The sequence below is a fragment of the Megalops cyprinoides genome, chromosome 6 (assembly GCF_013368585.1).
Source record: "Megalops cyprinoides isolate fMegCyp1 chromosome 6, fMegCyp1.pri, whole genome shotgun sequence".
Taxonomy (NCBI): domain Eukaryota; kingdom Metazoa; phylum Chordata; class Actinopteri; order Elopiformes; family Megalopidae; genus Megalops; species Megalops cyprinoides.
The window spans coordinates 14999011-15023178 of NC_050588.1; the positions used below are offsets into that span (position 1 = coordinate 14999011).

The following is a 24168-nucleotide window of genomic DNA, read 5'->3' on the forward strand; positions in this document are numbered from 1 at the left end:
CAACCCAAAGGCACCAGTCTTGCAACAGAGAAGAAATCTATATAGAAACTATAGAGACATCTGACAGCGGAGCATGTATTTAGTGTAGCTCCTGCTAGTCCTCCCATGTTTTAGTGAATGGGTTTTGAAAGAACATTAGTGAGAGGATTCTCTGAAACTCAGGATTCCCTCTTACTCTAATTGTACTTAAGAAACTCAAACAAATACCCCATCTGTTTCCACTACTATCATTTGTGATAAATGGGAACCGTAAACAGCTTAGATCAAATTTTACTGCAGGTTTCCATTCTGCCCTGTGACATGACCTTTGCATAAATTACTTGTAACTTCAAACAATTGGTGAAAATATACAAAAAAGAGGTCTAAACAAATAGACAGGCTGTTTTGTAGTTCACATTCATTTACCTCTACCCTCCTTACCCCGTCATTAGTCCCTTCCCAGTGTTAACCCTTAACCCAAGGGAACTACCGCATAAGCAGGTGTTTTTCTATCGTCTGTACAGGGAATTGATGGCGTTTCCTGAGGTGTCTGAGAGGAACACCACATGGGGAATCGCAGGGCTTGAGCTTGCTGGCCAGTAGAGGGCAGCCTTGGTCTGTCCTGCACATACACTCAGTGACCACTTTATTAGTTACACCTCTCTAATGCTGGGCAGGACCCCCTTTGCACTCAGAATGGCCTGAATTCTTCGTGGCATTGATTCAACAAGGTGCTGGAAACATTCCCTAGAGATTCTGCTCCATGCTGATGTGATAATATCATGCAGTTGCTGCAGATTTGTCGCCTGCACATTCATGCTGTGAATGTCCCGTTCCATCACATCCCAAAGGTGCTCCACTGGACTGAGATCTGGTGACTGTGGAGGCCACTGGAGTACACTGAACTCACTGTCATGTTCCTGGAACCAGTTTGAGATGACGTGCGTTTTGTGGCATGGCGCATTATCCTGTTGCAAGTACCCATTAGAAGATGGGTAGACCGTGGTCATAAAGGGTCAGCAACAATACTCAGCTAAGCTGTGGCATTTAAACAATGCTCAATTGGTATTAAGGTGCCTAATCAGTGCCAAGAAAATATTCCCCACACCATTACACCACCACTTCCAGCCTGAACCGTTGACACAAGGCAGGATGGATCGATGGATTCATGTTGTTTATGCAAAATTCTGCCCCTACCATCTGGACGTCACAGCAGAAATCGAGATTTGCCAGACCAGGCAATGTTTTTCCAATCATCTACCATCCAGTTTTGGTGAGCCTATGCCCACTGTAGCCTCAGTTTCCTGTTCTTAGCTGACAGAAGTGGTACCTGGAGGGGTCTTCTGCTGCTGTAGCCCATCCTCTTCAATGTTCAACATGTTGTATGTTCAGAAATGCTTTTTTTCTGCATAGTACTGTTATAACATACGGTTATTTGGGTTACTGTCTCCTTCCTGTCAGCTTGGACCAGTCTGGCCATTCTCCTCTGACCTCTGTTATTAACAAGGCATTTTTGCTCACAGAACTGCCGCTCGCTGGATGTTTTTTGTTTTTCGCACCATTCTTTATACACTCTAGAGACTGTTGTGCGTGAAAATCCCAGGAGATCAGCAGTTTCTGAGATACTCAAACCACCCTGTCTGGCACCAACAATCATCCCACGGTCAAAGTCACTTAAATCAGATTTCCTACCCATTCTCATGTTTGGTCTGAACAGCAACTGAACCTCTTGACTATGTCTTCGTGATTTTATGCATTGAGTTGCTGCCAGATGATTGCCTGATTAGATGTATGCATCAATGAGCATGTGTACAGGTGTACCTAATAAAATGGTCACTGAGGTGTAGGTCCTGGGGAACTGTGCATATCCAGCCAGGATCTCAGTAGTGTCCAAAAGTGCTGCCCACTCCATGTCACTTAATGAAGAGCACGTAGAAGGCCATGGACAGGCAGCACAGCGCCACAGCAATGTGAAGCCGCGTCCCAATCACAGCAGCTGGAAGAGAAGGAAGACAATGTAAGCTTTGGTGTTCCACCCAAAGGAAAGACAGCTCATCATATTGCACGACTCCATTGTTGTATTTTACAAAACAGCTAATGTTCATTTATGTTACTAGAATTTTGAATCGCAAGCCACTGTGTATGATTAAGGAAGCTGAGTGCTGAGCTTAATAATCTTTGGATCTTAATATGCTGACAAAGGGTGCCAGGAATACCTACACTGTCAAACAACAAACCACCTGGACCAGAAAGGGCTATGAAGCAGTTTTGTCTACCATTCAGATTTTTAGTGTCCTGTTAATATTGCTGTAAACTCCAAGGGGGCTGAAAGATCATTACAAATCAATGCCACGTCTTCCCCTACCTCAGTGGCCTCTGAATCCAAACAGTGGGACGGGACCATTTTTGGATTGTTTGGTCCAGTGGGAAAACTGACCCCTGCTGGCCCACCAAGACAACTACAAGCATCAACCAGGCTTTCTTAGGACAGCTCCCATCTGAACATTGTACTAACCATGCCTACTCCCACTTATTTAGCCATCAGGAAGGTGGAAAGCAATAGCAACTGTTGCTGAAATAATACAGTCTCCCACATTAAAAGTGAAAGAGGCCAATAGTGCAGAAAAATTAATAACTGACATCTGGTGGTAAGGAGGACAGGGCACAGTGAATATATAACAAAATGACTTAGCAGGCTAATTAGCATTGTGTGCTGGAGGGAGGATGACAAGAGCAACACATCAGTGACAGTCAGGTTTCATACCTTTGTAGAAGACTCCCCACACGCCTCTCTTCTCTGAGAGCAGCCAGGTATTTAGACGTGGCACTTTCTTGAGGTATGCGCACGTGCAGATGAACAGCAGGCCGAACACCAGGATACCATCAAATGAGTACACTGTCCAGAGAGAGGAATGACATCAACCTCAAGAATACCTCAAACAGCACGCGTATGATATGACAGCAATCTTCACAAACCCTCTGTCACCTTTCAAATGACATCATGAACGATTATATAATCATTCTTTCGGTATGTCTATAAACAACGTCTCTAGCATTGCTTAGTGTGGAATGTTGGTTATACCAGTTATACAGCTGCTGGTAGGTAGGTGTTGCTTTCTCAGGTGTGTTTATTGTAAAGAGGACTGAATTCCAGGAGATACGCAGCCATATGTTCTACACAAGTTCTAGACAGTTCTGTTGTTTATTTTTTCTATCAAGCGTACATATTAATAAAAACAAAAAATACCTAGTGGTATTGATGAAGCTGGTTTTCTAAGTAAAGGATAATGATAAGGATTGATATTCATAAATTTGAACTCTTAAGTTACCTCCCATTACCAAAGCATGAAACGTGGCACAACAAGCTTGTTATATTAAAAATACAACGACCTCAAGAAATCTAACTAGCACACCTAAATTAGCCACCAAGACAGCTAGGCTATTGACAATCTACCTACGCCTATACTTCAGGAAATCCTGACCGAAGAGAAATGCCTTTGACAGTTTGTTAGCTCCTTTGCTAGTTAGCGAAGCAGCATAAGAAGCTAGTTCGCATCCCTTCACAGATCTCTTGCCCCAGAGTATATAGCTGTCCAGCTAGCTACCGAACTAGTGCTGTGTAACTCACTTCAGGGGTTCAGACTCACACGACGGTGTGGTGATGCGACGAGTTAGTTATCTAGATCACATTTAGCTACAAGGCGCAGTGTACCACTTATGTGGCTACCGACGTTTCTGGCAATGGCTGGTCTTTTAATGAGTTACAACCATATCCGTTAAAATCAAACACAGAATATGCATAACTTGGTACTAGAGCAGAGCCAGCGTGTACCTACCTCGCCTCCACACACAGAACTCACGTGACGTAGCTAGCTATCTTAATTCGCTTATATTGAAAGTAATCTACTATATAGACACAGCGAGCTAACAACAGTCACTGTATGGCCGATTGACTGAGCCACGTATGCAAAGTCTGAAATTTAGCTTGCTAACCATATATGCCTGATTGCAAGACAGCTAACTTGATTTGAAAAGCTCGGTGCATTAGGGCTAACGAGGTACTTCCTACTGTACGAATGACTTTTAATCGGTAAACGAAGATTTAAGTACATTTTAAATATTAAAAAATAAAACGTACCATTCGTCATGTTCGCAATTTGTTTACGTTGCAATCTGTTCAATAAGGCTTACTCCTTTACTTGTGCGACTTGCTACATTTTCTGCTTGCAACATAACACTTGCACCAGTAAATATTCAGGGGTGAGCAACCGAGCCATGAGTATAATGGGAGAAAACATGTACGCATGCGTACAGTGTCAGGGAAAATCAAAGGATTTCAGAGAACCACGTCGATGATTTCAATGGCTTCAGACGGCCGACGGGAAAGATTTTGCCTAGCAGTGATTGGTCCGATTGTAAGATCAGATCAAATGTCGTGTTCATTTAAAATTTTTAAATGTATGGAGACATGAAATACAATAACAATAGCCTTCTGATCTTTAAACACTGCAACGGTTGTTTTGTTGTCAGTAGTCCTAACATTTTAAATTGTGATTTGAAATTCTGATGCAAGGAATACGGTGAACAAAACTCAAGCATGAATTATTAGGAGGTTTAGGTAAATCTCTAGCTAATGCAAATATAATTTTAGTATATTTTCTTATAATAGAAATAGGTCTATAGACCTACTGAACTGAAGAAATCAAGAGACTCATCAAAGAACCAGGAATACCTGAGTAGGACATATAATGTGTGGGAAAGATGGGGGTGGGGGTTGATCAATTGATCAATTTCATTTTATTGATGAAAGGACATCAGATTCCCCTTTGATACTTTAAGCTATTAGATGTACATCAGATATCAGTTCAAGTCACATATAACCAAATGAAAAGTGTCACATGTCTTTTCCCTGGAAGCCCAGCTATTTTGTGCCATGTCTTATTACAAACCATGGCAACTAAAAGGATCATAAATTCATAAATACACATTACACATATGCTCTCAAATTAAGTTTGTACGCTCTTAAATATTTTACCATTTAAAAACTATTTCTTAAGCAACAGTTGAACTATTTCATGGGAACTTTCTATTCATTTAACTGAAGCTCATATATATAGGCTATATCCTTAGTAATTTAGTAATAGCAAAACAATTAGCCTAAAATAGTGTTATTAGCAATAATTTCATTTTGTTTTGCAAAGAAGGATAAGATGTAAAATGCTGTCATTTAAACATCTCTCAAATAAGTAGTATTCCTGCGGTTCATTTGGAAGGGCCATACTCTCCATACTCTCCTCGCGAACTTTAAGCCACAGTTCTCAGATATGTTTACATTTCAGTATCTTCCAGTTTGGACCGCCCTAGCTGTGCAAAACTTACCTGCTTTTCTGAAAGTAGTGTTACCTAGTATTCAATATTTGAACTCTTTGCTAGCATCATTCAGCAGATGTGTTTGTTTAGACAAGTATGCAGACTTATTCTTCTGAGCTAGCTGATTTATGCAACGTAATAGCATGGTCATAGCGACGTGGCATACGTTACCCTGCACACAGGATACTGCTCGCTGTTTCTTTTCAACCTAAAATCCTCAGAGACATCATTAGACATCCTTAATATAGACTACAGGTAGTCCCCACTACATGACAACCTGGTTTACATGTTTACAACATTAATTAAAAGCTGCCATTCATTGTTTTTTAACACAAAATCCAGAGGTGAGCAAGCCTTGAGAGTGAGAATGTAAGCAAGAAATCAGCAAAGTAAAAAAGTATGAAAAAGAAACCAAGATTTTTTTTTTCTCCCTTGTGGTTGTTTGCAAGTCCAAGATTTGTATCTTGCTCTTTTCTGTGGCCTGTCATTACCGTATCTTCAAACAGAGTGTGTCACAGTGTTGAACATGTATACTGTAGTTCACATGAGTACGTATATTTTAAAAAACAAATATTTATACAGTGTTCATATCTTATCAGCATTTAACATAGTCCCATATTTATCAACCCTTATTTCGTTAAAATGTTAACTTAAAGCTCACGCTGTAAAGACATAGACACTCATAGAAGTAGGTAATAATAATAATCAGTGCATAATTTATTTGAATTGTGAGTGATTTCCTTGCTTCGATCCATGTACCTGTCTGCATTCCATCCTCTTCTGTTCATGCAGGAGGACTACTGTATGAACACGCTATGCCTACTTTGAGCGCCAAATACCTGTATACTGTAAACCTGAGTCTGTGGGACAACAGATTTGAGGTTGATATAAGACGTTACTCCTGTGTAAGCTCCTCCCTTGGGTTTCAGGTGCTTGTTGTGCTTCCTCTGGGGATGCAGTTGACAGGTGTATGCCGATCCCCGAGAGTTTCCTGTCTTCAACAGTACCTGTTGACTGATCTTGCTTTATGTCTGTAGCACTCAATAGTAGTTTACCTTCTGAATTGTGTATGCTCTCCTCCAAACCACATCCTCTGCCAATCTCAGAGGTGTTCTGTTACAGGGACTCCTTCCCCTGTGAGTCTGTACATAGATTGTTTGCTGCTATCCACAGCTTCTGGGTTGTCAGTGTGATGTTCTGGCCCCTAGTTCAGCTCCTGAGTACCTGTACAGCTTTTATTTGTCCCTGAGTTACAACCTTTCTGCCCCCAAAATGTGGGGTGGCTAAGTATGTGTTGTCGCACTCTTTCTCATAACATGTCACACATGATATTGCACTTTATTATACAGCCCAGTGGCTGCCCTTCTACAGTGGGGGGATGTAAGGTTAGCCAAGTAACCTTGTTTTCCAAGTGAAAAATAGCCACTAGGCTTACTCATCACTCCAGATAGGTGCAATAAAAGAAGAAGAATCAAAGAAGGTTTTTTATTGGCTGTGACATACATACATACATACTTGCCACACTTGTATACACATACATTTTATGTGTGTCTTTAAGGAGAAATTTCCAAATACATATTACTGAGGCTGCAATAATTCATTATATCAAATTATATCAAACTTTGTCTGCTCCTTGTCATGACCCATGTTGGGGTCAGGTCCCATAATTTGTGCACCGCTGCTATGAAGTGTGAAATTACAAAATTGTGCCTGAGCTTTTCAATGCCACTGAATGTACTAATGCTCAAAAAGTGTGAAATATTTGTTAAATGGAACGCTGTATTAGAGAGCTCCTGGGGACAGGACAATAAAGGTCAAAACATGCTATGCTAGCTCAGTACACTGTGTGTGGAAGCAAATTACTGACACTGATCTGCCTTAATAATCATTTTTGAACAAGATACAGTGTATTACACTGTTCAGAAGCTAGTATTTAATTCTTGATTGCCTTTTGACATTTTGAATGGTCTTTATTTTTCCATTCCCATAAGCTTCAGATCCCATTGACTTCACAATGCACCCATGGCCTGAAGAAGCACTCTAATCTCACCAAATATCTTGTTTACCCATGGACTGACCCCATCTGTACAAGGGTAAGCACCTTGGAAGCCTATTGTGCTGGCAGACAGACAGGAAAAGGCCTACACCCACATTAAAATAATATTCCTCTCCCGGTTTAGAAGATAACCAAAAAATGCTAATCAAAAAGATTCAAACTGAAATGTACAAGAAGCAATTTCAACCATCCCAAGTACTGGGATCATGCTGAATTTACCATTGGTTTCTAATGAAGATTGCTTCCAATTATGTTTTTTAATATATTGTCAATTCAAACTTGATTTGGTGCCATGGTTTTGGTTTGATCTTGTATATTAGTACTTAAACCAATTACATGTTGCATATTTTGTGTTTGAATGATTGATCCACTGCACCAATGGAAAAGATGCATGTTGGGTGGGCTCCACTGCTGTTTTTGTGATGTGGTGTTCTACAATATCCAGCTGTATAAATGTAAACTGCAGAAGTTATCCTGGGTAAGTGGCAAACATTATTATTATTATTGTTGCTGTTGTTATTACATCATTAAATATAACAACTCTTATGGCCAAATAATATGTACTGAAAATAATTATTTTCATTTTTAGTGGTTCCACATTTTACTAAGGACAGCTGTGATATACTTTGTCAGGATTTGGATGATAAAAGAATAAGCATGTTATGTGTCACTGGCAATTTGCTAATCTCTTATTCTACATTTTATCCTACATCTGGGCTAATCCAGAATGCTATAATGAGATATAAGTACTGTTTTATGACAATTGTGATAACTGGAAATCTGTAAATTCACCACAGAAGTGTTATGCAGACAGGAAAAAACAACAGAGATGCGATAAAAGGAACACCTAACAACATAACCAAGGCATAAGAAAAAATATGATTGATAGCTGATAACAAAATTGAGGAAGACATGAAGAAAATACAAGTGTCACCTGATACTGACACAGAGTATGGATTTCTTGAAATGGATATGGTATTGAGTTGATAAAGCAAAGTTAACTGCTTCTTTTCTTTCATGAATTTAAAATCTACATTTATGCAGAAAAAATGAAGTCACCAGCTGTCTTGTCATGTAGCTGATTGGCAAATGGTTAGTATATCAACCAGCAGCATCCACCTCTAAGATGTAGTCATGTCATTAAGAGCCACTGCTTCCTTGTGTGAAAATATGCCAAAGATTCAAGAAAGATTATTTTTAGGGGATGGTCTTAAAATGCAGAGAGTGACTGTAAATGCACCTATTCATTTACGTCATATTAATCTGCAACATTAACTTGAATCGGTGTGGTGAGGAATTGGTGTAGAATGAATAGATAGCTGCCTATTCAGGATGAATAGATTGCTGCTGATTCAGAATAAACAGATTCAAAATCTAATCAAGCTGTTTGGAGAACTCCACAGCCTGCGAGTATGACATGTAGGCCCTTGTGGACTAGTCGGAGCCTTGCCACAGTCTGAGTTCTCCACAGGGTCACATGTCATTGGCTGGTGTGTGGCTGGTGAGAGAAGGAAGACATCAGCAGATTAAACTGCCATCTGGCTGCCTGGCACCTCACACTGGGTTCAGCTAAATGTGTCCAGAGGATTCACGTCACTATGCTTATCCTCCATTGTCCAGATAAAGATCTTGATGCCTTTGGTACCAGGAGGGAAGCAAGAGGCCAACAAGGGCTGTGGACAGCAGGTGGCACTTCAGCACAGCTATGAGACACAGGAGTCATATGCATGAGGAGGAGTGTCCAGAATCTCTAGCTGGCGCACAAGGAGGTTAATGGAGGTCTGCGACGCAGAGTCCACTGCCAGAACTTACAGGCTGGGGCTGACCAGGAGCAGATGAAGGTGCAGTATGGATTACGTCTGGGCTACGCCGGTAATCTACTGCGCCATCTGGTGCTGCTTAAATATGATACTCCATATTTCTCCTCTGCGATTAACCGGGGTAATCTGATTTCAGTCGAAGAGTTTCAGGGGCATCTGCTGAGGGCACACTCTCGCTGCCGTGGACAACGCTGCCCCTTGGAGACAGCCGTCTTTCCACCCGCTAGGAGCAAGGAACAGGCCAGCGAATGAGTGTGCGCCCCTGGTCCCTCTTGGAAAAAGCATAACATTAGTGGATATGTTGGTGTATTACAGCATGCAGGTAAGACGTGGATCTTTTCTTGTGTTTTGCTTGGAAGGAGAGAGGAGCGCAGGGTGTCATGCGTGGGAAGAGTTTGTGCAACTGCTGCCACTGTGTCCTTTGTGATTGGGTTGCATGATAGTAGGTAGCTGCTGTGTATTAGCAAAAAACATCCTACATTGCACTGGTATTTTCAGGCTATTCAGGTAATGTGTCGTTATACAACACAGGACAATAGACATCTCAGCAGCCTCAGAGTCCTTCGATCCGGAGTTTAGTAAAGCTGTGGTTCTCAGTTTTTTGCCTGTCAGTCTGATATTGTTTCAAAGCATCACACTCTCAGTTCCCACCCTTTAAGAGGGAAAAATACAATTTTCTGACCCCTACATTAAGGCTTTGAGCAGTGTGAATTCTTTGTTTGATTTTCTGAGGGGCCAGCTCAAAGGGCCTGCCTGGAAGAATAAAAGTTTTGAATAAAGTTTGAAAATTCTTCTTTTGGAATATTTCCTCAAGTCCTCCAGTTTTCTGGCCATTATTATCCTTTTTAAAAACCCCCTTTCCTTTGTTAAGAAAAAATTGGACTGCTGCAACATCGTTGTCTAATGATGACTGAAAAAACCATTGGACCATATGCAGCACCCATAGCTGTGCATGGCTAAGTACTGCCAATGCTGTGCTCTATGCTTTCGTAGAGTGTGTCCACTCTTAGACTGCTTATCAGTGACGTGATTTTCCAAGTACTCAATCATTAAAACCAGGAGTATACTGCTTGTCTATAAATATATCTTCAGTTGTCGTCCGTTTGAACTGAGATTTTGTTTTAGTGACAGTAATAACATCTATGTTATTTTTCCCCTCTTTTTCATGTTTGGGGAAATTCTTCAGAGAATGGGGGTCAGAAACCAAAGAAAAGGTATATCGTATTTTGTGCGTTTCGTGTTCTACCCTCACAAATCCCTATTAATTGTTGAGTTTGGTATGGGTCTGATTTTGAATCAGGATAATGATAGTTAAATTGATGCAGAAGTATTAATGTATGGAAAGCTAAAATCATGAAATGTCTCAAAGTCAGGTCTTTGGCCACCCATGGAAAATAACAAGCCTCAAACTTGTTTCTCATTCCATGCTGAGCTGGATTACAGTTTGCCAACCCCCTCTCCCACTTCCACCTAAATGGGCGGCATTGGCTGCCCCATGCTCAAATGTAAAAAAAAAAAAACAAACATTTTTATTACAAATTTACTGATTGCAACAAACATGTGACCCTTACTGTCGTCTGTGTTATTTGCCAGGTATGATCTCCTCCATCTCAGAGAGCTATGTGTACCACATGTCCCCGCCTCGTCTGGCCACGGAGAGCTCAGATGAACTCATTCGTCCTAGGAAGCTGATCAACCCCGTGCTGGAGTCACCCAGCCATCGGAAACTACACGGCGAGCTGCTGCTGAGTCACCGGCGGTGAGGATGAAGGGAATTTATCCCAAGTCACCACTGATCATCACAGCACATAAGTCCTGTCTCTGCCACCTGCCTGGTATCACTGCTTACAGTGCCAATGTCAGAGTCCTGTATCCCCATCGACAACCACAAGGCAAATGCTGCACAAGCAGCAATTATTCCTATGTACAAGAGTCAGTACTTGTTGAAAACTGGCCCCTAGCCATTTGAATTGTACATACCTTTTTATGCACTTGGTAAAATCCCACTTGGTAAAAGCCCACTTCTCCCTAATTCACTTCCTGGTCATCACACAATTGGACTTGAACCTGAAGCCATGGGACTAAGCTTGCACTCAGAATGAGAGCTTTAGCTGACTGAGCCCCTCAGGAGTCTGCAGTTAATTTGATGAGAAAATCATTTGCTGTGGGCAGTAACACAAGTAAAATCTGATGAATGAATTGAGAGATATCTAGATTATTACTTGCACGGTTGGGAGCAATCTAGTGCATACATGCAAGCCACAGTCAGTGGTTCCTCAGGAGTTATTTTAGATCTGACCCCTGGTGAAAATTAAAAACACTGGGATTGCACACTGTGTATGTTTAAAGCCATGACCCCGAAAGGGAAAGTTGGCCTGGCCAAACCAGTGAAATCAGTCAGCCAGCCCAGCAGTCGAAGGGCCCAACACAGTACACGTAATTGAAGAAGATCCTCTTAACTGGGACATTGCCTCTCCTACCTCTGTAGGTGATCCTCACCGTCTAATTGATCCGCTTTGTACTAGAATCCACAGTCTGCTGCAGTGCCCTTTAACGCCTTGGTGACGCTGTATGAAAACAGTGCCAAACAGCTTATCTGTAATCTTTGTAAGGGTTTTTGAATGGCCTTATGCACTAGGATGCCACTGTATTTGCTATGACTGCTGTTACAATATTTTTGTTCTATAAAACACCAGCTTGTTTTCTGACATTCGGTCATTTGTCAAATGTTAGATAAAACCAATCTACAGTATCTCACTTGCAAACCTGCACACAAACTATCAGTTAAATTACCGATATTGAAGCAGCCTTCTTGAAACAACTTCAATGAAAGTTGTTTGGCAGTACTTTCAGATGTATACTTCATGCTTATGTCATTATCATTTTATTTTAAATCTGAATACAACTTTTAATTACTTTTAATTCTATTTAGGAATTTGTTTTTTTTTTTTTGCTTTTCCCCTTTATGAACCTTGTTTTGGAATTCTCAATTGTACACTAGGCTCATCTCATCATGACAACCTCTGCATTCTTACAGTAGCACTGAGGTGAGGCAAAAGCAATCGTCTCATCCACTCACATGCAAGCCAACAACTTTTGGCTCACACAGAAAGTCACATTTTACACCACAGTGAAAAGGCCATCTATGGGAGTAAAGGTTCTACTCCACAGAGATCGTTACAGGCACCTGGTGATTCAGAGGGTGCCTGTGAGTGAATCAAGGACACCCTGGCTGACCCCTATCCCTGACGAACGAAGCAAATTTGTTCTACCACTATGGGCTCACAGTAATTATAGGCAGATGGCACAGTCAGTTTCAAACCTGAACCATAGGGCTCAGCCTGCACTAAATGCATCCTGCTGTACTCTATTAGATTCTAGTTTGGAATGACAACTGAGTATTCTCTCTGATAATGAATTTAGAGAAAATTAATTCCTGTTGTGGAGCAATAAATGTGGAAGTAGGGCACAGCCATGCCCTCTCAACAAACAACCATGAGAGATCAGCCCAACCTCAGAACCTTCACACTTCTCTTTCACCACCATGTGAGATAGTAGTTTGTTGATTTAAACAAGTTTAGTGCCTTCTCAATGCATTTCTCAAAACTTTTAATTTAACAAACACAAAACTTTTGACTCCAGTCTCCACTAATACAAAAGAAGAGCTTTTTTAATCCTGAAACTAAAGCATCAATTGGCCTCTTAAGACCACTTCCACTAGATCTAGAGTATTAACATTGGTCAGCAAATATTGTCTGTAAGGGATATCTGTCATTCCATTTCAGTATGCATCTTAATTTTCAATAACAGTCCAAGGCACAAAGAGCACAGAACAAACTGTGTATAGCTCACTGGGCCTGTTTGTGACTGCGCCCTCTTGTGTTTGTTCAGAGGGTTGCTGCCCGGGGGGAAGCCAGAGCTGCAGCGAGTCCTGGAGCAGCGGCGGCTTGAACAGGACCGGGAGCAGGAGCGAGCCCGTCGCCCGCCCTCTGACCTGGAGCAGGAGCTACACAAGAGGAAACAGAGGCTGCTAGAGGTACACCCCACAGAAATGCACCCATACAGATACACCACCACAAAAATACCCACAGAAACTCACCAATACAGACACACCCCCTGTCAAAAGGTAAACATTGTCGGGTACACCAATTAGCCAGGACAAGGAGTAGAATGCCCAAGTGATGAAATTTATTAATTCTAATTTCATAGTAAAATTCTTACCAGAACACAAAGCAGACAAAAGACAGGTTTTTGCAATGGTTACCACACTGCGCTTCCTTGTGGTAACCACCAATCTAACACCTCACACATGACACCAACTTGGAGTTAGTAATGTTTCTGTACATTTTCATATTGCATGCATGCTTTACAAAGGAAAATATAAAGCTAGTTTGACACCTGCCGAAAAGAGGAAGAAACTGTCTGCAGTGGAATTCTCTGTCAACAGTGACACATCTAAAAACAGCTAACATGAAATAAAATGTGAAAATCACTCTCTCCTTTCTCTGCAACATTACATCTCAAATGAATTTTGTTCATTTAACAGGCAATGAAACTCAGTCATAACCAGAAAAGTTATTTACCTTTTCCGTATAACATCTTCTTTAACTTGCAAACACAACTGAAAATCCTTTTTGTTGTGCAAGGAATGTTATTTGCCACTAATTATTTTGTCCAATAAATAGTCATGCATGGCACATCACAGCATGTGAATGCACCCATGAGTGTGAGGAAGGAGGGAAATTCGACTATATCACCACTCCCACAAAAACACCAATACACCCACAGAAGCACATGCACACTAACAGACGTGCAACAGCAACACCCATACAAAAACAAGTGACAATCTTAACATAACAGAAATGTAATGAAAGTGGTGAGGATACTGGGAATTTGCAAGGAGGCGCCAACTTCTCTAACCAGGCTACTCTTGTGTTACAGTACGAGCGAGAGGAGATGAGACTCAGGCTGGACCGGGAGAACATCCCTGAGTTTGTACGGGTCAAGGATAACCTGCGGCACATCCAGGTGGCAGGGAACTAAGCTCCCAGCCATCCCATCATCCTTTGCAGTAAGCGTTCAATGCTCCCATGATCCGTTGTGACTTTCCCTGACTGGAAGGCTTCTCTATGACACCATCACCTTTTATAGGGCAGTGGCCCAATGATACGTACTCACATCCTGCCGAGCTACAATTGTGCCCACTTCCTTAAAACAAGACAGAGGCTGATATTTTCCTCAGTCAGCTGGTGTATCCTTTGTCAACAGCATAGATTTTTTTTGCTTTCTGAAATGTACTGCACAGGTGCTAGATGGTATCCTAAAGCATTACATGTATTACACTGTTCAGACTCATTTCAAGAACATAAGGTGAAAAATAAACTTCAAACAAAACACAAGTTTCATAAACTCCTTTCATTCTAAAACAGAATATCAGACTGGGGCCTCTAAGTGCAGCTGGCTGTAGATGTTTCTGTGGCATTGTACTGTAGCTGTATGTTGGGGGAAACAATACAAAATAAATGTGTAAACAGGATATGGTGGAGGATATGAAAATGAAAGTGCTGCTATTTGCATATATAAGTGTGGTAACAGCACTTCTAGATGTAAAATGAGTGCATCAAGTAAGTTGATTTTTCTCTTGTCACATCTGCAAGTCCAGGTGCAAGGTGTAAACCTGTGATAATTAATATCTAGTGAATGTATTCTTTTCAGTCAGATTTTGCTAATTTGTTCCTGATGTCTTATCAGATTGTCTATGCACAGATGATTTGATTGGAAGATAGAAGAATATATGCACTTCTTAACAATTCAGTTAAAAATAAAACATTTATACAGCTTGTATAATGTATGTATACGTAATGGGCTATGCATGGATTGCTCACAGTCTTTTCCTTTTGCTATGGCTACTTGATGTTTATTATTTAAGGATACGATTATATAAACTTGTTGGCTCACATAGAAACAGCTCATATTCTTTTCATTTTTATGTACACTGGCCAAAATGAGATAATACACTAACTTCTAAAGCACCAAATTTTATTTATGTAAAAGCATCAAAGGTGAATATTGAAAATGTCCTGTGACTGTTTCTCTGTGTCTGTTACTGTTAAAATGCTTCATGTTGATTGTGCTGGTTGGAAACAGATGAAATTAAAGGTGTCTCTTGTACATTCCTCATTTCTTCTCACTTATTAGAATTGACAGGAAAAGTTTACAATATTTGTGATTACATGATTACTTATATTTTCAATTATGACAATATTATTACGATTATTCCTGTTATTAGTATCATTGGAAGTTGGCTTGGATTTGTAGTGGACTCAGAGATCCTTTATCAAGACCAAATTAGATAGTAGTTTCACTTTTGATGTAGTGTGATATTGATCTACTTTTAAATGTCTTTTTTTTTAGCTGTCTCAATTGTATATTTTATTTTGTTCAAGGTATTTATTACTGTTAATGTTTTCTTTATAAAACCATGCCACTTGTAAACTGTATTTTACTATCAGCTTAACAAGTTTGTGCAGTGCAGGGGAAATAAAACTGCTGATTATGAAAAATTCAGTGGTGACGACTGTGGTTTTGAACCAAGACTTTTATTTGAAAAAACTACCCAGATGTGTCCTTAGATATATATATATATATTAAAAAATAATGATATCTACTCTGACAACCTGAAACTACTAGCTTGCATCAAGAGCTCCATGTAATAGCAATAATGTGATCGCTTAACCCCAAACAGATGTGGTTGGAATTGTCAGAGTACCACGTGTTATAATGTGACAATGACAGCAAGCCCACAGATCTGTTATACAACAATTCCTCTGCCTTACACAATTGCTAACACTTTGCAAGCTACTAACATTTCACTGTAAACATTCCAGATGATTCATAGAAGTGCTGCTGAATAACTGAGTCCTCTGAGCAGGTTTCTCTCTCTCCAGTAATACTGGAAAGCAAAAGGAAGTAGTGTCATCCCCCACAAATATGACAGCGAGCCTGTCTCAGCCCTGTCTCGGGAGAAACAAACAAGACTGAACAGAGTGATGGGCTCCAGCACTTTGTATTTCATTTATAAAAGCAGCCAGAAAGTAACATCATTTGTTATCATCACAAGTTTGCATTGGCCAATGGTCCAATTTTCATTTTCATTTTATTTATTGCTTGAAAAAGTTTTCCTTGTAAATACACAAAATTAATTTTAAATGCCTTGTTCTGGTTCCCTTCTGTTTTGTGGAAGACTGATATTTTTATTACCTTATCTTAAGATTGTTTTATGTTGAAGCAATGTGAAATTGTGAGAGCATAACATTGAAGAAATTATTTAACTTTTTATATAGACCAAAAAGTTTGTAATAGAATGCATAAGCCCTGATTATTTTTCTGTGAAGAAAAACATTATTGCTCTTTATTAAACTTTACTGTTTACTTATCCAATTAACCAATGTTTTTTTCAGTAGTGTTTAATGCTGTAATTTTAAATATCATATGATTAATATATTTAATTAATGATGTATTTTAAATTACTTTAGATGTTAGTAGGACTGACTGGCCCGTTGTCATTATTATAACATCCTTATACAATAAGAATGTTATAATAGGTTCACCCTTATCAAAGTTAACTTAAAATTCAGAGGAATCTTATACTTACAAGATTCCTCTTAAATAAATTTAAATACATACAAGACTATAGAGATATAAATAAATACAAAAGTAAGTCTTAATGGTCATGAACAATTTGAACAATTCCTCTGGTCTTCCCTTTCTTCTTTTCTAATATAGGAGAGGCTCTCTAAATGACTGTATGTCAAATCAATTTGCACACATGCAACACTTTCAACAATGTTATTCTGACAAAAACAGATCAGATCAGTTGTCTCGTTCTGGTGGCAATATCAAAAAAATTACAGTACCTACTGACAGGAAGAGAGAGAGAGAGGTTGTAACGAAAAAAGCAAACCTATCAGCTTGTGTGTGGTTTTAAGCATGTGACATCGGCTGGTGGGTTTAATGTCTTGTGCCTGCAAGCCAGTGGTGCACAGTGCAAGCGGTGAAGAAGTGGCAGACTTTGATCTCTCAATGGAGCCTACAATGGAGGGGGACGACTACTACGACTATAACAACGAGACGGTCACGGTCTATGGAGACCTGCTCGATCTGGTAGAGGAATGCCTCTCCACATACCTCCCCTACTCTGACATCTATCTCCCCTCGCTCTACTTTCTCATATTCTTCGCCGGCGTCTTGGGAAACCTGTTTGTGATTGTGGTCATATGCGGCAAGCGCAAGGGCGGGCGGCTGGTGGACACCTTCGTGGTCAACCTGGCGCTGGCGGACCTGGTGTTCGTCTGCACGCTGCCTCTGTGGGCCGTGTCGGCCTCGCGGGGGCACCGCTGGGACTTTGGCGATGCCCTCTGCAAGCTCAGCAGCTACATCATCGCCGTCAACCGCTTCTCCAACATCTTCTTCCTCACCTGCATGAGCGTGGACCGCTACCTGGCGGTGGTGCGCATGCTGGACTCGCGCTTCCTGCGGAGCAGCCGCTGCGTGCGGCTCACCTGCGGGGCGGTGTGGGTGCTCTCCTTCGCCCTGGGCACCCCCTCGCTGGTGTTCCGCGGCGCGGTGAGCCAGGGGGGCAACGACACGCTCTGCCTGGAGGATAGCGTCGACCCCATCTTCCAGAGCCTGAGCTTGGCCTCCCTCTTCCTGGCCTTCATCATCCCGGTGCTGGTCATTGTGTTCTGCTACGGCTCCATCCTGGCCCAGCTGCGGCGCCCCAGCGGCCTGGCCAACCCCCGTGGCGAGGTCAGGCGCCGCCACTCCCTAAAGATCGTCTTCACCATCATCGCCGCCTTCGTGGTCTCCTGGCTCCCCTTCAACATCTTCAAGACCATTCTAACCGGCTCCAGGCTGCGGGGCGTTGGCCTCTCCTGCGGGGAGGAGTCGCTCCTGGCCCGGGGGCTCATCCTGTCCTCCTGCTTGGCCTTCTTCAACAGCTGCGCCAACCCTGCCATCTACCTGTTCCTGGACCACCACTTCAGGCACCGTGCCTACGCAGTCTGCCTGGGGTGTGTGGGACGGCGAGGGCCTCTCCGGGCGCGCGTTGCCTCCACTTCCTTCTCCTTTGGAACCTCTGACAGCTTCTCTGGATCGGCCACCACCCGCGGCCGCCTCTTCTCCATCACGCAGAAAACCTGAAATGTGCACCTCCCACCCCCAACTCCCCGCGGATGCCACATCTGCCTTTGCCGTAGAGATTCCTTCTCAATCAATGAGACGTCAATATCACTGTTCAATCTGTGTCATTCTTCTGTCAAACATTAATTTCAGAGTATATCTGAATATTTCTATGCTGGCATAATTTTACATGTTAAAAAAGGTATTATGGCATTAGAACATACAAAATCATTTAAATGTGCATTCTGCAGCAATAAACACAGCTATAGTGCTAAGAATGCAATGTAGTTTTTTTTTCCAAAAGTTAATCAAACATTGTTTGATTTGTCAATACTGCATAGGGGCATTTGAGCTGTTACATCATCTAATGTATTAAAAGGTTAGCAGATCTAATGTGTGTGGAAACTTTAAATTAACTTATGGATACTACTAGCAAAAAGATCCATAAACCTCTGTATTATTGACTTTTTTTCTTATATTTTGTTTTACATATAGAGTTTTTATCAACAAAGCATTTTACCTGCCAGAGGGTTCATTAGTGCCAAAAACGTTGGAAGACTACTGCTTTTTAAAATTCAGCTCCAAAGAAACATTTTCACATTTTATTTTGCAGTTAAGAAAGTGTATTTTAAAATATATTTTGCTGATGATCTAATAATTTTTTACAAACAGTTCTATGTAAGTGCTTTCTTTTTGAAAAACTTACCAACTGTTCACTAAAAAGGTTGGATTATTATAATATTATCAAAACATTTGAAAATACAGTAAAAAGCTAACTTAAGTAAGATAGCATGATTGTTACATTTTTAGAATTAAAAAGGAATGCAAATACTCAGATGAAAAATTTTCTTATGAAATTCAGTCAGTACAGTTCATGAAATATTAGCTTGTGTTTTGTATTTCAGTTGCTGAAAATGTAAAATTTAGAAATTGACAAGAAAAGAAATTGTATATACAGTAAACTTTAACATGCAAACAGCTGACAAGAAAATATTGACCAAACCAATTTATGATTGCTAGGAAAATCAAATGTTGATTCTTGGTCAAATGTTCACATTTGCTATCATTTTAGTTATATATACAAATGCACATGTATACTTGGTGATTAGCTTAAAATTTATTTTAATTTAATATCTTTAAATATTTTAAAGACAAGCATTATGCATAACTGAGTTAAACTGTACTTATAACTATTCAATTCTAAATTTTGCTGTACTGTTTTATAACAATGGATTTTGCAATTTACTACTGCCCTTTCAAAGAACATGTATTAAGCTGAAATGGTTTTAACTTTATAAAATACACATAGTACGCACAATTTTCCAATAAAACCATAATAAATGGCTTTAAGCTGCAATATATTTGTTTCCATCATTTCAAAACTGCAATTACAAAATTGATGTCCAGCTGCCGGCATGCCAGTAGCCCACCATAGTGCTGAGGTAAAAAGCCAGCTGTAACCATGAAGACCACTTCAGAACTGAGACTTCCAACACAAACAGGCTATGGGGTTATAGTAAAACCACCTTATCAATATGTGAGAGACAGTCTTTCAGCACTCTGCTGAAAACCTCTGTACAGCGCTTTGGGCCTACTTTGGTTGTAAAATGTGCTACATTAAATAAAAATAATTACATTGATTCTTTTTCCGTATTTCGTATATGACACAGGCCAGAACTGGCCAGAAGCTACTGCCATAATAAAACCGAAAAAATGTCAATGCTCAAGGAGCATCAGAAGGTACATGCAGCTGAATCATAAAGCAGTTGCACATCAGATTGGATTAAACATGTTTTGCATGTTTTGCATCAGAAGGTACATGCAGCTGAATCATAAAGCAGTTGCACATCAGATTGGATTAAGCATGTTTTGCACTCATTAAATTGAACCATTTTTCCACTGAGTTGCGCACTCAATGCTGATCTCACACATTTACTCATGAAACGACACTGTTTATGAGATTTTTATCAGAAACCATCACCACTGATAATTACTGATAGTATTTAAGACAGCCTGCCATGATCAGAACACGGGTATTTTGATGTGACTTACCATCACGACGGATGATGTTCAAATGAACTGACAGACAGAAGGTGTAGACACAAAAGCCCCCCCAGGAACTTAAGGAATGACAACTTTACCGAGGTCGACTGCACTTTTCACACGAGAAAATGTGTAAGCCACCCGTGGTCTTGAGAGTTCAAGGGTTCATTTTTGCCTGCACCAACTTGTGTGCCCTTCCTCAAATGAATCATCCAGTTTCATGTGAAACACTAGTTACATGCCAGTCTGTGGGAAAGCAAAGCCACTTCTCCTTTCTAAGCTGAGACTTGCACGGCAGGGAAAGACCAGTACAACGATTTTTGTCTGTGCATAATTCCGACATACATTCCCACAGCTGTACAGAGTGCTGTGACAGGCATCACATTTACCATTACCATTACCAATGTGTTTCTGCTATGAAGGACATTTTAAAATCAACACTTTAATATGTGAGTTTCTAAAGCAAAATCAGATCTGACAGATTTTGAAAGAGGTCAAACAGTTGGTGCCGAAATTGCATCGGGATAGTGTTGTCTAAATCACGATGCCATATGCCAAAAAATTAAGAACTGCATTAGGAAAGTGGGACAGAGGTTGCAAGTCAAAGCTCATTGACAGGAATAGACGGACACTTCACAGCAAAGTTGCTAAAAACCACAAAACATTGATTACAATTGACTACAAAAATTACCACAAAACTAAATCTACACCTCCATGATCCAGAGTCAACAAAAACTGTATGTATGAGCTTCACATAGCTGATATTTATGGTAGGGCTCTCATTCAGAATCTGCTTGTAACCAGGGATGTGCATCAAGGCATATCTTGGTGAGCACAAAACCTGGACTTCTGAGCAGTGGAAGAAAGTAATTCAGCCTGATAAGTCTGATGCACTGACTGCATGTGTAACAATGGAACTGGCACTGAATTTAATTAACTTGTTGACTTGTGGATGACAGGCACCCCAATACAAACACTTTTGTGGACTGGTCAGGCACTGTGAACCAGGAAATAATCTGGCACCTATCTGCATCAGGACTTCTGCAGTATCCAGATATGATGCATGCAAATTCTGTACTAACTAATGCCAGTTTGTTACGTTAGTGTAGATAATTTCTAAAAGCCTGCACAAAGAAATAAGTCTTTGCAAAACCTATCGTTGTGGTGAATCAGGAAGAAAGGAATCAAATTGTGAATAAATAGCGTGGTTTACGGCTTACAGGCCCTTCTGTAACCTTTACTCAGACGAAAGATGGGGATGGCAAATTGAGATGTTTAGTCATCTGAATCAGTTTCTGCTTGTCTCATTCTTTTTCCATCAAAGCCTTGCATAGGCTGGCACCTTCAGCGATTATCATTTCTTAGAACATTCAGCAGTTTGGAGATTGGTTTCACTTCTCAATCCTGCACTAAAAACAGCAGATTAGAACATGGCTTTGTTATCTTCACGTGGTACAATGAAAAATACAGGAATAAGTTACACAAAATGAATTTACATTTGCTCTGTAATAGTACTACTATTATTCCAGTTTGTGTCAGATGATGTTGTCCAAATTGCTTAGTGTAACTTGGTTTCGTTTTCATATGGCAAACCTATTTTTTTCCTATTGTTTCCCATCTGCTTATAGGGAATAAGTACTTAATAGGTGTGAGTATCTTGGTGTGTTTGTATGCTAAAAGCGTTTTGATATAATAAAAGCGTGAGTTGATATAATAAAATTAATACCTTTTACATTTGCTACCAGGCTATTTATTACATTTTCAGATACAGCTGGTTAGCTGGTTGCATTCACTGAAGGGCAAATCCTACTCGTTTCCCAGCCTTGTGTGATACAGCATCACATTATGAAGATTTAATCTAAATCTAACTGGCAATGTTAAAATGCCTACAAAACATGGAGTAGCATGTACAGTTTAGTAAGAAAACTAACAAATCTGTAGGAAAGTGTCGGGGACCACTTACTTACGCTGAGCAACTGACCCAGCCCACTAGCCAGCTAATTAACTACCTGGGTCTGGTCTGGACAACTGACTGAGTGCTCTGGATCACAGACCCCAAAATGGTAACAATGCCTCAGCGTGTATGGCTGTGATATGTAGGACTGTAGGACATGTGGTGATGTGCTCTTGTACAACACCACATGAAATCATTTGAGATTATTTATACATGTGTATCATAGCACACACGATCAATGACCGCATGCATACTGTGGGAGTCAAATTAACACTGGCTAATTGCAGTGTATGAGAGTTATTAGCTGTAAGTTTACGGGAGCCCAGGAGGTGCTATCTCACTTGTGTACTTCAGCTGCCGTCTGTGCCTCCACAGTTCAGACACTATGGCGTCATGCTTAAAGATACAAACAGAAAGTAAGCATTCAACAAATTGTGTGGGGCCATCGAATGTGATAAAAGCTAAAATAAATGAAATAGAAACTCAGTTTTCTACTCTGGGTTCTTTATGGTTTTCCCCTTTACACTACCCTGATTTGGAATCACCAGTTGTATATTAGGCTCATCTCACTGTGACAACCTCCGCATTCATGCAGAAGTGCTGAAGCGAGATAAAGGCAATCCTCAGATATACTTGCATGCAGCCAACTGCTATCAAAATAACACTCAACAATGAACAAATGTATTGTTTCTTGTCTCCAGCCCCCAGCATGTACAGCAAAATTGTTCAATCCAGAAAGGGAGAGAGACAGTAAAATGCATTCTGGGATTTGTATGACACTTTGATTGCTGTAGAGAGGTTTACATAACCAGGAAAGAATTTCAATTTAGCACACTTTTACTGCTTTGTAAAAGAAAGAACAATAAAGTTTACGTATCTTCTGTGTGGATTCCAACTGCAGTGACTGAGGCTGAATTATACTTTAAACTGTGACAAGAGAATGAGCATTTACTTAACCTGACCGCTACCATTACAAATAAATGGAAAAAGGATAAGTACAAATACCTAGACAGCTTGAGAGAAACATTGAATAACTTTGTGTATCCTGGAGTGCATCTCATACAGCTGCCTCTGTGACCAACAAACATTACTTCTGATCAAATGCCCCCTGACAACACAGAGAAGCATAAGACAATACTAAAGAAAAACTGGAAACAACCATGCATGCATAGCAGTCATGGTAGAGGGCCTCCTCTTCCTGAGGGACTGTGTCTGTATTAAGATAGTGGCTGTGGTCTAGTCAAAATGAGAGAAAAGGGGTCATGGCCCCACCTGTCTCCTCTAAAGCTGCATGCCAGCCTGCGTGGTGTACGCAGGATTAAGCAGACCTGTGGTGAGAATATGATGTGTTGCGCTTTCCCAGGTATTTAATGTGAGCTGTTTTCCCCACTATGTCTACATTTGCTGCTGAAATGACACTTATTTTGAAACTTCACTGAATAGCTGCGCTGTGGGTAAGTTTCATCCTGATTCACTATACCTCTATGGCTCTGCCCTCTAACTCAGAGAGAGAGGGCATAAAACGGTCACAGATTATTATACCACCCTTAAATGTTCCTGACAAAGACAGTCTGCCATGGATAATGTCTGAGTAAGAGAGACGTTATGACACATTCACACAGGGGTTGGGGTGCAGGAGACCTAAACCCTAATAAATGAAGCATACACTTTAATTTGAAATATGAACAGGTTTCTACATAGTGCTAACCATGTGGCAACTATAATGAAGATAAGTGGAAATGATGGATAAGTCAACCAAAGGTTGC

General features: G+C 40.5%; 3 protein-coding genes across 3 annotated transcripts; 2 read left to right on the top strand and 1 right to left on the bottom strand.

Moving 5' to 3' along the window:
* Positions 1–1727: 1727 nt before the first annotated feature.
* On the bottom strand, positions 1728–4220 carry LOC118779962 (protein kish-B). Its single transcript, XM_036532320.1, has 3 exons — positions 4118–4220; positions 2744–2875; positions 1728–1975 (listed from the first exon to the last, which is right to left on the bottom strand). The coding sequence occupies exons 1-3, from the start codon at positions 4125–4127 to the stop codon at positions 1893–1895; spliced, it is 225 nt and encodes a 74-aa protein (XP_036388213.1). The 5' UTR covers positions 4128–4220; the 3' UTR covers positions 1728–1892.
* Positions 4221–9240: 5020 nt separating this feature from the next.
* LOC118778971 (protein FAM107B-like) lies at positions 9241–14268 on the top strand. Its single transcript, XM_036530773.1, has 4 exons — positions 9241–9277; positions 10819–10984; positions 13117–13261; positions 14167–14268. The coding sequence occupies exons 1-4, from the start codon at positions 9241–9243 to the stop codon at positions 14266–14268; spliced, it is 450 nt and encodes a 149-aa protein (XP_036386666.1).
* A 2989-nt stretch (positions 14269–17257) lies between these two features.
* Positions 17258–18472, top strand: gpr25 (G protein-coupled receptor 25). Its single transcript, XM_036532332.1, has one exon. The coding sequence runs from the start codon at positions 17308–17310 to the stop codon at positions 18424–18426; it is 1119 nt and encodes a 372-aa protein (XP_036388225.1). The 5' UTR covers positions 17258–17307; the 3' UTR covers positions 18427–18472.
* Positions 18473–24168: the final 5696 nt, after the last annotated feature.

Bases quoted from the DNA above. Each gene is read 5' to 3' on its own strand.
- LOC118779962 (XM_036532320.1), bottom strand. The intron at 1,976-2,743 runs GTATGAAACCTG...CTTCTCTTCCAG, and splicing joins GTGGGGAGTCTTCTACAAAG to CTGCTGTGATTGGGACGCGG.
- LOC118778971 (XM_036530773.1), top strand. From the start codon at position 9,241: ATGAAGGTGCAGTATGGATTACGTCTGGGCTACGCCG. The intron at 9,278-10,818 runs GTAATCTACTGC...GTTATTTGCCAG, and splicing joins ATTACGTCTGGGCTACGCCG to GTATGATCTCCTCCATCTCA. The intron at 10,985-13,116 runs GTGAGGATGAAG...GTGTTTGTTCAG, and splicing joins CTGCTGCTGAGTCACCGGCG to AGGGTTGCTGCCCGGGGGGA.
- gpr25 (XM_036532332.1), top strand. From the start codon at position 17,308: ATGGAGCCTACAATGGAGGGGGACGACTACTACGACTATAACAACGAG.